Source organism: Nicotiana tabacum, chromosome 6, assembly GCF_000715075.1.
Source record: "Nicotiana tabacum cultivar K326 chromosome 6, ASM71507v2, whole genome shotgun sequence".
NCBI classification, from domain to species: domain Eukaryota; kingdom Viridiplantae; phylum Streptophyta; class Magnoliopsida; order Solanales; family Solanaceae; genus Nicotiana; species Nicotiana tabacum.
Window position 1 is genome coordinate 70,127,072 of NC_134085.1, and position 16,692 is coordinate 70,143,763.

At 35.0% G+C, this 16,692-nt stretch overlaps 1 protein-coding gene and 1 long non-coding RNA gene across 7 annotated transcripts; one reads left to right on the forward strand and one right to left on the reverse strand.

Moving 5' to 3' along the window:
* Window positions 1-1,911: 1,911 nt before the first annotated feature.
* Window positions 1,912-7,459, forward strand: LOC107800101 (uncharacterized). Of its 2 annotated transcripts, none has more exons than XM_016623252.2 (3): window positions 1,912-2,266; window positions 5,891-6,033; window positions 6,585-7,459. In XM_016623252.2, exons 1-3 carry the CDS (start codon window positions 2,053-2,055, stop codon window positions 7,263-7,265), a joined length of 1,038 nt encoding a protein of 345 aa, XP_016478738.1. In that variant the 5' UTR covers window positions 1,912-2,052; the 3' UTR covers window positions 7,266-7,459. The 2 variants fall into 2 exon arrangements, with proteins under 2 accessions (XP_016478738.1, XP_016478743.1); XM_016623257.2 differs by having other exon boundaries at window positions 6,588-7,459.
* A 1,779-nt stretch (window positions 7,460-9,238) lies between these two features.
* Window positions 9,239-15,302, reverse strand: LOC107800081 (uncharacterized). Of its 5 annotated transcripts, none has more exons than XR_001651290.2 (5): window positions 14,357-15,302; window positions 14,082-14,136; window positions 12,591-12,662; window positions 11,631-11,734; window positions 9,239-9,522 (listed from the first exon to the last, which is right to left on the reverse strand). It is a non-coding gene; the product is annotated as an uncharacterized LOC107800081 (long non-coding RNA). The 5 variants fall into 5 exon arrangements; XR_001651292.2 differs by lacking the exon at window positions 9,239-9,522 and adding an exon at window positions 9,524-9,914; XR_012710405.1 differs by lacking the exon at window positions 9,239-9,522 and adding an exon at window positions 10,037-10,257.
* Between the last annotated feature and the right edge of the window lie 1,390 nt (window positions 15,303-16,692).

The window sequence follows — 16,692 nt, forward strand, 5'->3', positions numbered from 1 at the left end:
ATGGATGGGAATAACTTACCTTGGCATAGATGGTGAAAACCTCCCACTTGAAGCTCTCCAAAAATTGCCCAACCAAGAGAGAATGGAAGAAAATGGCCAAATTCCCGTTTTTGTAATGAACCCTTCTGCCCAACAACTTCTTGCACCTGCGGTCACTTGACCGCTTCTGCGGTTTCGCAGGTACGGCTAATATTCCGCTTCTGCGGAGATGCCCCCAACTGCCTGCTTCCGCTTCTGCGCCTTCCCTTCCGCAGGTGCAGTCTCGCTTCTGCGGCGAGATAACCGCATTTGCGGTCTCACCATTGCCCAACCAAAATCGCATTTGCGCCCCTCTTGGCCACTTCTGCGGCTCTGCACCTGCGGCCCAAACCTTGCATGTGCGGTTACACTAGAAGGCAGCTGCTCCAGCACTTCTTCCAAGTCCAAACTCGTTCCGTTTACCATCCGAAATCCACCCGAGGCCCTCGGGACCTCAACCAATTAAACCAACACATCCCAAAACACATTACGAACTTAGTCGAGTCTTCAAATCACATCAAACAACACCGAAATCACGAATCGCAGCTCGATTCAAGCTTAATGAACTTTAGAACTTCAAACTTTTATATTCGATGTCGAAACCTATCAAATTACGTCCGATTGACCTCAAATTTTGAACACAAGTCACATTCGACATTACTGGCCTGCTCTAACTTTTAGAATCGGATTCCGACCCCGATATCAAAAAGTCCACTCCCGATCAAACTTCTCAAAACCTTCAAATTTCTAACTTTCGCCAAATGACCCCGAAATGACTTACGGACCTCCAAATTCACATCTGGACGTGCTCCCAATACCAGAATCACCATACAGAGCTATTCCCAGACTCGGAATCCCAAACAGACATCGATAATATTAAAATGCACTTCAATCCAAATTTATGAAATTTTTCCAAAATGCCAACTTCCACAATAGGCGCCAAAATGCTCCGGATCATCCAAAACCCAATTCGGACTACGCCCAAGTCCAAAAACATCATACAAACCTATTGGAACTTTCAAATCCCGATTCCGAGGTCGTTTACTCAAAAATCCAACCTTAGTCAATTCTTCCAACTTAAAGCTTCCGAAATGAGAATTATCATTCCAAATCAATTTCGAACTTCACAAAATTCAATTCCTACCACATGTACAGGTCAATATGCTTGAAGTGAGGCTGCTCATAGCCTCAAAACGTCGAACGACGCGCTAGAGCTCAAAACAACCGGCAGGGTCGTTATAGTTGATGGATCTATGGTCTAACTATCTTTCATTTTTTTTAATTCATCACCATTTAAACAGTAAAAATGTCGAAAGAGTTTTGCTACTTCCTATAAAAGAACATATGTTATTGCATTCTATTTCTACTGAACTTTACACGATATTTAAAAAAATACCAAAAATTAACCGAACCGTACCGATACTGAAGAGAAACCAATATGATTGAAACAATTTCGAAAAGTATAATTTTGATTATATATAATAGAATAATCAAAAAATTAGTATGATACAAATTTTATAAAATATTCAGCCGAACCGAATTATTGACACCGCTATCAAACACACACACACTTGCTTCTCCAGTTTCTTCTATTGTACTTTGTTTTATTATATTACTTGAAAAAATAGAAGCTCTACATTACTTTTCTTGTAAAGTAAATTAACCACTTAAATAATAAAAAATATCAGGGTTTGGGCCCCAACTATTATTTTCGCCTCAAACCCTTTCTTTCGATCATCAAACCAAATCCCCTCTCTATTAAATCGATTAAAATAAGCATATTCTTCCACCCCCCCCCCCCCCCGCACCCCAACCCCCCAAACAATTTTTTCTTGCTGTGTCATTTTCTTTCATTTCCTCTCTCTCTCTCTCTCTCTCTCTCTTTATCAATGTTTTCATCATCATTGTTACTAACGTCCTGATAAACATAGAACCCGTTTCAGTTCTTGTGGAAAATATTCACAGAGCAACAAAAAAAAAAAGAGAAGAAAGATTCAATTTTTTGGGGGGGGTTTTCATTTTCTTGTTGAAATCATGGATCTTTGGTCTGTACATGTGAAAAACACCAATCTGCTACTAAGAAATTCAATTTGTGAGAAACCCTTTGTTTCAAATTGGAAGGTGTTTGAAATCAGAGTGCCTAAAAGACAGACGTTTTATTTATCTTCTGGTTCTGGGTATAACTCTTTTCTTGTTAAAGCTATGGGCAAGAAGAACTCTGACAATTCCAATTCTTCCTCTTCTTCAGGTGTTTAAAATTCATTTCTTTTCTTAATTGTTTGAGCTTTTCTTCAGTAAGTGAAAACATTGGTGCTTTTTTCAATTGTTAATTTTAGTGTCGTTGCTTGAAAATTAGGTGAATTTGTTATGAGTAATTAGATGTGCTTCTGAAAGGGTTGAGTTTTAGTTTTTAACTTTATAGATGAGTGAACCTAGTTGTCACTTTCTAATCTCCATTGCCTTCCCTGTCAGTGTATGAATTAAGCGGGCCACACTGTCAGTTTCTTTTGTAGTTCAAGACTCCATGGTCTTAGACTTGTTGAATAACTAATTTCTTCTTGGCATTGTTAGTATTTCAGCTGTTTTAACATAAGCAATTATTGATTGCCTTGATGATTGGTTTCTAAAGTTGAGGTGTCCAATAAAAAGCTGTGTTTTTACTTATCAGAAAGAAACAACAACAACAACATACCCAGTAAAATCCCACTAGTGGGATTACTTATCAGAAAGACAAAAAAAAAAAAAAAAAAATGCACCCAAGGTTGTGGCCTAGTAGTCAATGAAGTGGAAGGAGAACCATGAGGTCTTAGGTTCAATCCCAACTTCCCAAGGGAGGCAAAAAACAATAGTAGATGATTTCTTTGCATCTGCCTAAACCTTGGTGGGCAAAGTTACCAAGTACCTGTGCTAGTGGGAGGTGGGATGTTGAATAGTTGAGATGCGTGCAAGCTGATCCGGAGACCACCATCATAAATCTAATTAGAAAGATTAAAAATTAAAAAAAGTTTTTTTTTTTTTTTGAATGGCAACAATTTTCATATAACAGGGCAGTGGGCACTAAAGCTGTGCCAAAGCCATATCTACAGGAGAGAAGGTGGAAAGAAAGGAGGAAAAAAAAACATATATCTTGTACAACTTACAAGGATTCTAAAATCTCTAGGATAGATTCAGTATTGACTGTAAATTCCTCTTCACCAAAAATAAAATAACAAAAGGGCATTCATTTTGATCTTCTGAATTGGGCTACCTGTACCCCCAAAACATCTTAGATTTCTTTCTGTCCAGATAGTCCACCAAATGCATGGTGGTATCATCTTCCATCTGCTTTTCTGTCTGGGAAGACCACCTCCCCTGTTCCAGCATTTAAGTAATTCCAAGGAGCTTTTTGGCATTGCCCAAGAGAGAGCCCTCATACGCAAAAAAGTATTCCAGATTTGTGAGGTAACCTCACAATGCAAAAATAGATGGGCAGTTGGTCACAGCCTTCCTTCCACATAGATGGCATATAGAACACAAAGGAAAGCCTCTCTTCATCAGATTTTCTTCAGTTAAACAAGCCTCTTTTATCACTAACCACGTGAAACATTCCACTTTGTATGGGATTTTGACTTTCCATATATGTTTCCATGGCCACAGTTCTAGCTGAATGGGAGCTTTGTTGAGAGTCCCATAGGTAACTTTGACTGTGAAGATTCCCTAACTGTTGCCCTCCCTCCATAATCTGTCTTCCTTTTGTTCTGTGCCCTTGAACTGTCCTAGCACCTCATAGAAATTAATAATTCTCATAATATCCAAATCATTAAAAAATCTTCTAAAAGTTAGAATCCATCCTTGATGAGTCCAAACTTCTCCAATTTTACATCCATGTTGTTGACTTAGGATATTTCATCAAGTTTTATTAAAAATTTAAAAGAAATCGTTTCTTTTTTCATCAAGTTATATTAGAAAATTTTAAAAAAGTTGTTTCCATTTTCATCAAGTTTTATTAGATGCTAATAATTTGATGTGAAGATTGTGATGAACCTTTTGCTTTCAGCTCTTCCTTAGAAAAGTTGTGAAAAGGAACATGGAGGAAGTGTTTCTTAATTTTACTCTGGAGAAGGGAAAACGTCTATAGGGACATAACATAAGAAATTTTTGAGCCAGCTAGCTTGTACTGGGGCTGGAGAAAACTGAGACTGCTTTTATCATAGAAGAGAAGAGACAGATACCAGCAACTTTAACAAGATTCTTTCTCATCAAAAAGTTGAAAAAGTACAAAAAAACTGTTCTATTCTCTTTATATTTTGGACGTCGTGGTAAATTAAGAGGGATGTTGTAGATCTTAGTTTGAACAAAAAGTCTACTTTTTTCATCAGTAAGAAGGTAATGTCATCTATCAGAAACTGCACCAAGGAAATGCAGCATATACAGTTTAGGAAAACTCAGCACCCCTTTTAAATGAAGGGAGCTAAGGAAATCTAATAGGGTGTCTATGTCATATACATTCAGTATTTAACACCGAAGAGCATAACAATACAGGCATTTGTATCTGATTCTGTTCATACTTTCCTTTCAAAACAAAACGTCTCTTGTTTCTTTCCCACCAAATAACCCATAAAATGAAAGCTGGAACGCTACCCTAATTTTTGTTAATTTTTCTTCCTTGCTTGGTAACAGCTCCTTAACTGTCTTAGGCGTCACACAGCAGATACCAGAAATGTTTAAAAATATCTTCCGAATCTGTCTTATGTCTCTGGATTTGGATTCGGATTGTGGCGTAGATTTTCTATTGTTGCTATTAGATTTATAAAAGGCCTAGCTGTTGTTGCTATTAGATTTATAAAAGGCCTACATGAAGAGTCGGCTCACTTGACGTAAAGCCAACCTTAACTAGCTTTGGTTCGCGGCGTATTTTCTCTGTTGTTGCTATTAGATTCATAAAAGGCCTAGCTGAAGAGTTGGCTCACTTGACGTAATTGAAAAACTTCTAGATTGGAGCATGGAGGGCTAAACGATCTAACTTCTGTAGTCTGACGAATAACTGGATGTTTTGTTAGCCAATGAATAGGTAGATAAAGTAAAGTCTATGATGATTAGCTTTGAGAACAGATCCTAAGCAAGGAAATGTTAAGATGTTCCTTAGGGAGGTTGCTGCTATTGGGGAACCTTTGCAGTAAACCTCTAAGCCACAAAACCTTTTGCAATATCTGAAAAGTAAAGAGTCGTCACATAAGCTTGCTCTCCCTAGAGACGGGGGTAAAAGTTACAAGCTTGGTTAGCAGAGGCCCAGAGCAAGGCTGCTGGCTTGGGTTCTAGACTAGTACATATACAACGGTGTCTTATTGGTCTTAGGCGTTCATCGTGGAAAAGTGCCACCGTAGTTATAGCTATTTTCCTTAATGGGCTCTAATATGATAAGCCTGAGAGGTGAAAAGATTTGCTGGGACAATAGATAAATGACTCACTGTTTTCCAGATCTGTGTCGATTATCAATTTGTTTTTGTGATGTGACGTTGATTAGCTTATTGTACAAAAATTGATGGATGCACAAAATCTCTTTTAGGACCTGGAAATATTTCTTATCCTACAACTTAGTAGTGTCCTTTTTTTTATGATTAACTTTGGTTTGTCGTATTAATTCTGTCATAACGATTAATGACAAACTTGATCAGCGCAATAGACACAATAACAGCTTTACAGTTTGAACAAGTGTATACATGTCAAGGAAACACTTGTATTTCTTCCTTCTCTTACTCTACTGGTTTATTAGGTTGTAAAGTCCTTTCCTAATTGATACTTCTCATAACGTTTATGATTATTTAACATTTTGTAACATCTTGATTAAGCATAACTTGTGCCTCTCTCTAATGTGGACCCTGTTATACTGAAGGGAAGGGCCCAGAAGAAGATAGCCAAAAAAGGAGCAACCCCTCTTCTGGAAACGATAGCTCAAAAAATGCTGGTGCACCGAAATCTCATCAGAAGCCCTTGGACTGGAGGGAATTTCGAGCATCTCTCTACATTCAGGAGCAGGTATGATTTGTGGACCACCTTTGCAAGTCTGAATCATCTTATAGACCAATAACACACCTCACTTTCCCTTAGCATGATAAAATTCCAATGTTGATAAACATTGCTTAATGAGTCATTCATATGATTCACCATGAACTCCTGTTTGGATTGAAGCCTTATGGATTTCTCTAGGATACTTCCAAGTTCTAAGGTTTTGTTGTGTCATTACAAATGAAATAACATTCTGCAAAGACTGCACACTTGATGACCACAGTTCCTGTCTGTGACATGTTCCATGAAAACATGTCGGAAGAGTTACAGATCCGCTCTACGATATATACTTCGTAGTTCCTATTTTCCTAGGACTTGCGCGGTATCATTTTGCTATGAGTGCGGATTGATTACATTCTTCTGAGTATATCACTAAAGCATTTATCTTTTCGTTTCTTTTATTAAAATCTCTCTCCCTCTCTCCCTCCCTCTCTTTCTGTTTAGTGGAGTTTGTCAAGTCATTATTCATATTTGCTAAAACTTGCATTAAACGAATAGGGTTTCTTCTAAAACTCTTACAGCAGGTGGCAACTGCAGTCTCTGACACTCACAAGCAAGAGGGCACAAGTTTTGGTCCCAAAGCTCTTCCCTTGAAGTGGGCACATCCTATTTCAGCACCTGAGAATGGCTGTGTTCTTGTTGCCACTGAAAAGCTCGATGGAGTTCGTACTTTTGAAAGAACGGTCGTTCTCCTCCTCAGATCTGGAACCAGGCACCCACAAGAGGGTCCATTCGGTGTAGTCATAAATCGCCCATTAGGCAAAAAGATCAAGCACATGAAACCCACTAATCTCGACCTGGCCACGACCTTTGCTGATTGTTCCTTGCACTTTGGTGGGCCCCTTGAGGCAAGTATGTTTCTACTAAGAGCAGGTGCTAGTTCAGAGCTACCTAGGTTCGAAGAGGTGATTCCTGGCGTGTGTTTTGGTGCTCGAAACAGTTTGGAAGAAGCATCTGTACTGGTAAACAAAGGGGTGCTTAAGCCACAAGATTTCAGATTCTTCGTTGGCTATGCGGGGTGGCAGCTTGACCAGTTGAGGGAAGAGATTGAGTCCGGTTATTGGTACGTTGCCTCATGTAGTTCAAATCTAATTTTTGCAGGTTCACAAACTTCATCATCAGAGAGTTTGTGGGGAGAGATATTGCAGTTGATGGGTGGTCAGTATTCTGAGGTAAGTCGGAAGCCTAAGCAAGACATATAGCTTCTCGGTGACTGTCAAACTGAGGATTCACTCAAATGTACATAATGGTGGCAAAGGTCCTAATCCAGTAGAGCTCTCTTCTACTATTTCTGCATCTTTCCTAGACCTTGCTAACAAGTAATGATGATCTATGCATGTAAAGGCAACTCTTTGGAGGATCCTAGTATGATTAATTTAACTTGGCATTGCTTCTATATTTTTGTCCTTCCATTTCTTGCAGACTTCCATTGTTGGTAGCATTTCAGTTCTAATGTCTAACTCATAATTATGTTGGCTTTGAGAGAAATGATAAAAGAATTTTCAGAAGGTAATCAAGAATAATATCTTTTTTTTAAAAAAGCTCTTTTTCAAAGTTCAAAACTCGCTACGAGGCATCCAATATGTAGAGGGAATGCACCTGTCTGACCTTCTTTATTTCATTTTTTTTTCCAAAAATTGTTAAGATCAATTTAAAATGGACGGAGATTATGTAATTTTGGCTCTTATACATGTAATCCGAAAAGGTGATCATAGTCAGCCCAAGTAGTTTTTAAGACTGATGTCCAAGCTCAATAGTGTGTATCAAATCTAATTTCATCTCGAATTGTATGATAGGATAAGATACTAGAAACCCTATCACAAAGGTAAAAAGCGAAATATATATTAAATGGCATTTAATATTTTTTCGATGTCATTTTAGTTTCAAATTTTCTTTTCCAATATAACTTAAACAATACACAGATGCAAGTTAACAGTTTAAATACTTTGTGAGACAGTGTCACATTTGAGATTGAGGGAATAATATGCGGAGCCAGTAATTTTAACAAGTGAATTCAAAAAATATTTAATAAGGGGATTTAAAATGTTTAAACTTGTGACTTAAAATATTTTTTGAACTACCTTTATATATATAAAGCAAAAAAATTACTTTTGCCTTATTTGCATACTGCAATTTTTCAGCAAAAGAGAATTCAATTGAACTCCAGCCTTAGTTGTAGCTCTACCACAGTTAGCATCTCTCTGGATGAGTATTATCTAACTGTTCAAAATGTATCGAAAATTTGCTGATCTACAAAATTATGATATGTGTATTGCGTAGCAAAGAAAGTTTAAAATAAGCAATAAGATAATTGAAAATCTTATGTTAAACGTAATCTCTATCCATATCTGACATCGAATTGTTTGAACACTACCAAAAGTATATAATGACATCATTTTTTTCTACTACTAGCCAATCTTTTAAAGTTTTTTTATTTCAAAATCTTTTAAAGGTCGTTGGAGTGGGAAACAAATAGTCTGACGTTATTGTGTTTGTCTCCTTTTCACCGCATTTTGGAATTTATCTCTTTTTCGAGAACTTTTGGATTCGTATAAATATTGTAATATATAAATGAAGAGATCAAATGGAAAAAGGTTTTAGAAAGTTTGAATATTTCCTAATCTAGTTTTGTAAGACCGATTGTAAATAGATCGATCAAAGGGAACTATTGAGTAACAGTGGTTTTGTTCGAGTCTAGGCGTCTAGCTCAATAGTCCGTTGGAATACAAGTAGTTATACTTGGTTGAATAAAATTTTGCCTATTTGACCGAAAATAGTATTAAAGTACTGATTGGCATGAGATGTTCAGATTAAATTTAAATTGTATGCTCTAGTTACTAGTGGCGGATCCCCCCTTCAAGATGAGGGTGGCATGGTAACCGCTAGGTTGGTAATTTTTTTATATGCTGAAATTTTCTTAAACAACATTGAATAGTTAATCCTTTTATTGCGGGTAAGGCTTGTTTCAAGATCTGTTATTCCCTTAATTAAAAGTCTCGAGTTTGAGCCTTGGGTATGGAAAAATTCTTGGTAGGGAGCGCTTTCCCCGAATGGGACCCTACGCGGTGCGAATTCGGATATAATCGGACTCCAATGCGACCGGACACCGGGTGAGAAACCCAAAAAAATGCTTGTTTCAAGATAAATATTTGCTCGTACCGAATTTTTACACCAATCCAATAAATATACGGCACATTTATTTAAGGATAGTTAACTCTAAACTATATTTAATTAATATACTAGACGGGTCGTGCCCGTGCTATGCATGGGCTATGCCCGATATCTCAGTTCAATATTGATATTTTGTTTCTACATTAAACTTTCAACTCACTATTAACAGCTCAAGAGGAGCAATGAAAATATGATTGCCATCTGAAAATTGGTACTTGATACCTCGGATATGCAACTCAGGGTGGCTTGTTTGAAAATTATGAAGTCCAGTCTAGCGAAATAATGGCACTGCATCAACAAAAATATTTAAATTAATGCGATATTGACATTTACTTGTCGTACATTATATGTCTGCTACAAATGATATGTTAATTATCCTCTTTCTTCAAAAAAGAGAGCTTGAAATAATTCAATAATTTTATTCTGCAACTCTTCAATCTCTGTACACTGGAATGCTAGCAATAAGTAGATCTTTAAGAGCGATCGGACGATGTAACTTCTGAGTGTAGACACTTTAAGGTTCTAAGATCGCTAGTAAAGATTAGTCTTCTACAATTGTGCTAATCGGTCAACAAATGTTGAAGCAACAACTATCAAGGCATTTGACATGCTTTGGTTACCCTTACTCCACTTGGTTTCCAACTGCATCTTCAGAATATTCTAAATCTAATGTAATCAACCTGCAAACGATTAAGTTATGCTTTTTTTTTTGATTTGCACCGGGTGTCCGAGTCTCTAAGAGACCCGACTAATCCCGGAATATTTTATCTGAAGAGGTAAACCAATTTAAAATAACATCATCTATGCATGAAATTCATATTACCCAAACTCTCCAAAGAAAACAAATAGAAGTTGTAAAATAAAATCAAAAGTGTGCGGATGCAGAAAATAATTGAGAAAAAAAAACTAATAGAGAACGTTTTACATAATAGCTTAGAGAACCTAGATTCTTTCTAAAAGAATCTACTTAATATAACTCAGAAACTCTTGCACGAAAATCGACTTTGTAGTGGCATGAAACCTCTGCATATATGTAATATGTTGGTTGTTACCAAAACTGGAAACAAACTAAGCCAATCCATTAAATAGTTACGTCTACAACAAAATAGTTAAGTTCATTCACGAAAAGTACTTCAAGTCATAAAATATGTTAGACTTCTTCCATAGCATCACTAAATCAGATTTAGCAAAGAAATAAATAATAGTAGGACAACCAAAATTGAAGTCATGAATCATTTTTTTCCTATTCTCCCTATGTAGAGGGCAAACTTGAAAAGGATTGAACTGTAAAACATCATGCAACACACGATAATGCAATTTCCCAAGCAGTTAAAGCGCATTTACTTTCATCAAAGAGTTGGAAGTGCCCCAACACATTGAAATTTTCAGTATTCTTCTATTTCTAGTTTTTGCAATAAAGTTTTAGAGTCCATCTTAATCTAAAGATTTATAGAATTAATCAATCTGATTTGCTTCAGTCTATCTAGTGCACAAACAATTTAGTTAAAAAAAATCCTATACCGGATAATATTTTTTAAGTGATTAATGCATCCATCTTCAAAGGCATATTACTGCTAGAATCAACTTACTTGCCATCAACAGAAGATTTTAGGAGTGTGCACGGCAAGAGGTCCTTTTTTGTTGAGACCAAAAGTATTTGGAAACAGAGAGGAATCAAGCATGGGTAGAGGAAAAAAATTTATCTTACAACACTATGTTTAACCAGGAAAACACTAGAAGGATATTGACAACTCTGAATCACTTATAAATACTAACATGGTACAACATTTGTCCCAACAGACTTGAAGTGACAGACTATAAAACTTTATCCTATGTAAGGAACAAGTCTCAAATTCTTTTTGCATAAGAGAAATAGCTATGAATTATAGGAAATAGTTGTCAAGGGGATGAAAAAAGGATGACAAATTGATGGATCTCACAAGGCATTGCTTTTGTTGCTAAGTGTTTCCATTTTATTTTAAAGAAGTTGCAATATCCTTATTTGCACTCTTTTGAAACTTGAATATGGAGTTCATTTATTGTTGAATCATGTATCCAAAGTTTAAGAATGCCTCATAAGAATCAGAAAAATATGTACAACACTTTATCTATGACACATATTTATTGTCACATTAATATGTCATCAATTGTGAGTTCGAGTCTCCCCAAGAGCAAGGTGGGATGTTCTTGGAGGGAAGGATGTCGGGGGTCTATTTGGAAACAGTCTCTCTACCCTAGGGTAGGGGTAAGGTCTGCGTACACACTACCCTCCCCAGACCCCACTAAATGAGATTATACTGGGTTGTTGTCGTTGTCGTTGTCGTAATATGTCATCAGTCTTTGAAAGTTATCTTCTTTTCTTGCTACTAACATCTGAAATTTTGAGGCTCAGTTACCTGATGATAGATCTGGGGAAGCAATAGCAACTTCTTATCATGATAATCCTGAGCGTCACAGCTTGCTGACATATTTCAAGTGCAAAGCGAGCATCATTCTTTACCTGGATTGATGCGTAAAGTGCATGGTTCAATAATAATAGCCTAATCACATTAATACCATGCCATAAGCTCAAATGTACCTGAGATTATTAGAATTAACTAATAAATTCTCATGAAGAAAATTCAATTGTCATTGTTTATGTATTTTTTTATCCAACTATTATACATCTAGTAACCACACTTCCATTAATTTTCCAAGAGTATCCAGGATATCATATGAAAAAGGAGTACATTCATGTAAATACTTCAGTGTTCTAATAGATACGATGTATAAAGGGATAGAGTAATGAATAAAAGACATGAAATCTTTTTATTGACAAAAAAATAGACAAAGGGCTATGGTAATTGCACCTTGATCAAAATGTAGGGCACAGTCAAAGATTTTATATTTTCTTTCTTTTGATAAAGTAAACATAGATTTTACGATACAAAGTTATGTTAAACTTCACGTGAAGAATGTTATATAATCAAATCTTTAATATATTTTTAAGCCTTAAGGTTTTGAACTATGGAAAAAAATGTTTTGTATTTTGTAGTGAAACTAAGATTTTTTTTCTTCAAAAGAAGAGTCTTTATTGTGAAAAACAATAAAAGTACTATTATACAAACTATTTTTTGTTCAAAGTAACTATCTTTGTTGTGAAAAGTACTACATGAACTTCTCCTCATCAAGGAATAATATTGTAAAAAAAATTTAATTACTTTTTAGACAGTTTCAATCGAGGGAGAAAACATAAAGAATCGGTTGCCTTCAAATTACCAACCTGTTACATGCAAGGGAACAGAACATCATCAAGTCTGTCCCTGCCAACCCACAATGATAAAACGATAAGTAGAACTGTCTTAGTAGAACTATACCTGATATTTTAGGCTTCTCAAATTTCTGAAATAATAAATCGGTGGATTAAGCACATCTGATCAACTGCTTGTCTGTTGAGAAGTAGCATGAACTTTGCATAAGTATTCAATTATGACCATCAAATACAATCAGGTTCCACAAGTATTAATGAGTCATCTCATTAATATATCTTCACTATTATCATCAACACTTAACTACCAAAAATACATATTTTAGCAATGAACTAAGAGTTATTGCCTAGAAATAGGGAAATTACCTTCCAACAGAAGATGGAGGCCATTCATTATATAGATCAAAAGGTAGACTTCGCATTTTAGGAGAAGCTATTGATAATTGACACGATACCACAACATGAACATGAATTCATACATCACATAATATAAAGATTAATAATAATATTCTAACACTAATTATCCAAAAGGTAGATAAAACACATGAAATCGCATAACTCTGCGGTACAAATAAACTCTAAATTCAATTTACCACCAAGATGGTATGGTTAAGCCCAGTGTTGTCAAAGGGGCATGCTTAAGCCCTGAAGCTCAAAAAAGCTCACGGAGGGTGCTTTCCCTCGCTTAAGTTGTGCTTTAGTATATGCAAAGCACTAAGGCGTGAACACTCATTGCCCATGAATTCTATTTTGAATGGAACGGTACTAAACAACAAATATAATTGGCAAATAAGTGTATTAGTTATTAAGGAAAACACTTACTTTTTCCCTAAATTACATATATATTTTTATTTTTTTCCTTTATTCCACCTTTTTTTACTAAAATCCACACTTCAATTGTGTTTTGTGCTTAAAGCCCCAATTCGCATGGAACGCTTTTTAGAGATTTTCGCCTTTGACAAAACTCGTTAAGCCAATCACTTAATTCTGTAGTACAGAAAGTTGAACCATAATATTGTTGTAACTATTTACTACTCTATATATTGAGCATGATTTCTTAAATCTCCTTATACTTTTATACTATAACATCAACTAAACTTTAATTCCAAGCAAGAAACTGATAGATATATAAAACAAATGTATGGTAAAAAATATACCCACATCTAATAAACATGATTATACTAATGAACGTGGAGTACAACTTGAGAGTACAAATAGGTACAAACGAATTTCTTGCTCAATAAGACTAACCAACAACATATGAGTTGGTTTGTGCTCTTATAATAATCATGTTTTTCCTAAATGTCACCAAAGATCACATAGACACATAGAAAAGAACATAACAGAAGTTTACAATGCGTCATTATATATGGTTTAGAAAGTTAGCAAATTTTCTTTTTCCTTCTTCACTTTCTTCTTTGGAGTGTGGATCTGATGATTCAAGACATATTTCACATAACTTTGAAGAAAGGAATAGTTTGTTCATAGTTACAAAATACTCCACACAACATGAAGCTGTACCAAAACAAAAATGAAAAGAAGAAACAAATACCAGGAAAAAAGAAAGTAAGAATAATATTAAGTGGCATTCTTCTCAAACCTCCAATGCAAATTCCTTCATCATTTTGTGTGTGACATGCCCAAGTGCCCAACCCCTGAAACAAATGACTTTGATATCATATTCACTATATGCAGCTACAATAACTTCAAAAAAAATTGTAACGCTTTGTGCATCAGTTAAACAGCCATGACCAGCATCATTGCCACATTCAGAAGAATGAACTCCTATGTGTATCAATCATGAATTGAGCTCAATAATAGACCTTTTCCAGAATAGCATAGTGCATCATGAGATATGCACATTTTGATGTTTACCATGGTTTATTGATGATGCATGATGATTCCTATCAATTGATAGTAGTTTTTCTGTTCATCGAGTCAGCTCCTCTCAAATCCACCAATGATTTTTTTCTCGATCAGGTCATTGGTTAAAGCTTGTCATGGTTTCAAAACAGAAGACCACCCCATGTCTGTTGCAATGCATGAAATACATTGAAATAATGAAGAGTTTAAGAACCAAATAGTGCCTCGCAAAAGATTTCCTTATCAAACACCTTATGTGCCTCACTCTACAACTGTATGGTAATGATGATAGGCATTTATAGGAATCACATATTACACAAAACTCACAAGAGAGAGAACAAAAACTGGAGAGCAGAAGCATCTCACTACTTTAGATCCACTTTTTTAAGAACCAAGAAATCAAATATAAAGAAAATCAGAAAAATAAACTTTTTGAATTCACCTTAATTAGGCAACTTCAAATAATAAAATTTTCACACAAAAACACCGTTACACAACCAAAATTAGAAACAAAAAACACGCACCTAAGTATTTATTTCCAAGCATGCATATAAAAATTAGATAGAACTTCTGACATGTATGTAGATCTAGCAAGAAATTATTCAAAAGAATGTAAAAACAAACACAACAGAGGTTAGAAGATTAGTATCAAGCAAGTGATAAAATTAGAAAGAGACAGAATCCATGAAATTAAAAAAAAAAGGTGAAAACTCAAATCTCTTGAAGTAGCTAAGCAAGAGGAAAATTGCAGAGATCGAAAAATCTAAGATATGAAGAAAATCAAATCGGATATATCAAAATCACATCACCAAGAAATGGGTGCAACAAAGAAAGAAGGAGAATGAAGTAGAATCTACTAAAACTCACAAGGACAGCAGAGTTAACGCCATAAGCAACCACAAAAATTTCACAATTAAAAAGATTGAAGAACAGAAAAAGAGCAGAAGAAAGCTGAGATACTCACAAACAGAGATGGTCTTCTGAGTGAGAGATAAATACTATAGTTGAATGTAACTTCAGTACACGTGGTTTGGTCAAATTAATAGTAGCACACGTGTCCCTTGAGAAGGTATAAAGAATTACCTATTTACTCTTAAATGTTTTTGAAATCCCAGTGTCCGTCCCAATGTTCGTACACCATAAGTGCGGCTTCTGTAATATTCTCACATTAATTAATCATTTAATCATGGTAAAAAAGGGCAGCATGGTATGCAAAGCATTATTGCTCACGCAGGTTTCGGGGAAGTGCCGCACCTAAGAGGTGTGATGCAGACATGATAAATTAATATAATTTGGTATAAATATCCGGTGTAGGTAAATAAATTATTGTTCTTAATCTCAAATATAGTTTCCTTCTTTTAAAACTTAAAAACTTGGGTTTTGATGAGAGTTTTAGATTGAGATCAAATTCAATTTTCATAATTTCTTTTGTTTATCATATCATAATTTTTTGTGCTTTTCTATGGTTATGTTAAGTTTAAATCTTTTTACTTTTTAATGAAAATCTCATACGTATTGTACAAAAATTCATGAATTTATGGTTTTGAGTTTTGAAGATTTGTAAATTATCGAATTTTACATTTACTTATGAGATGTAATTTAACTATTGAAGATATTTATTCATTGGTGTAGTTCTTTTATCGAAGACGTTATTTCACTCGTGCAAATTTTTCTCTAATAGAGTGTATGTGATTCTCTAAATAAAAAATATTACTATTAATTTTACATGTGATTAATTTTAATATATAAGAAAGGATATAATTCCACTAGTACAAATGTTGTTTTACTTGTCTTGTTAATAATAGAGATGTGATATATTGTTCAAATTCTATTTGTTTCTTGATATATAAAAGACTGTAATTTTCATATTTGTAAATCAGAAAATTATTAAATTGACATGAATAAACTTGGAAGAGATCAAACTGAACCAATATACATTTCTAACAAAAATCATAGTCAAGGTGTATATTAAAGTAAACATGGAATCCGCCACCTTCAATTCCTTGATTCACCTTGCTAGCTATGTATGCACATTATACTTTTAAAATAAATATCGTGAATGTTATTTTGTGACTTGAATTATTTCTTTGTATTTTTAAGAAACCCATAATCCATATAGGTTTAGGAAAATCCATTGTCGTAACAAATTTGGGAAAGGAAAACCTATAGTCCTTATCAAATTGGGAAATATTTCTCTTATAGGTTTGAGACCTTTTAGGATCTATATATAGGGGTTGTAGTTGGGGATTCTATAGATTGTACCGTGCTTTTCTTCTCATTCATAGTGAAAAATTCTCTCTGCTTTTGCCCCGAGAATTAGGATTAGCCTAACCTCGTTAAATCATTGT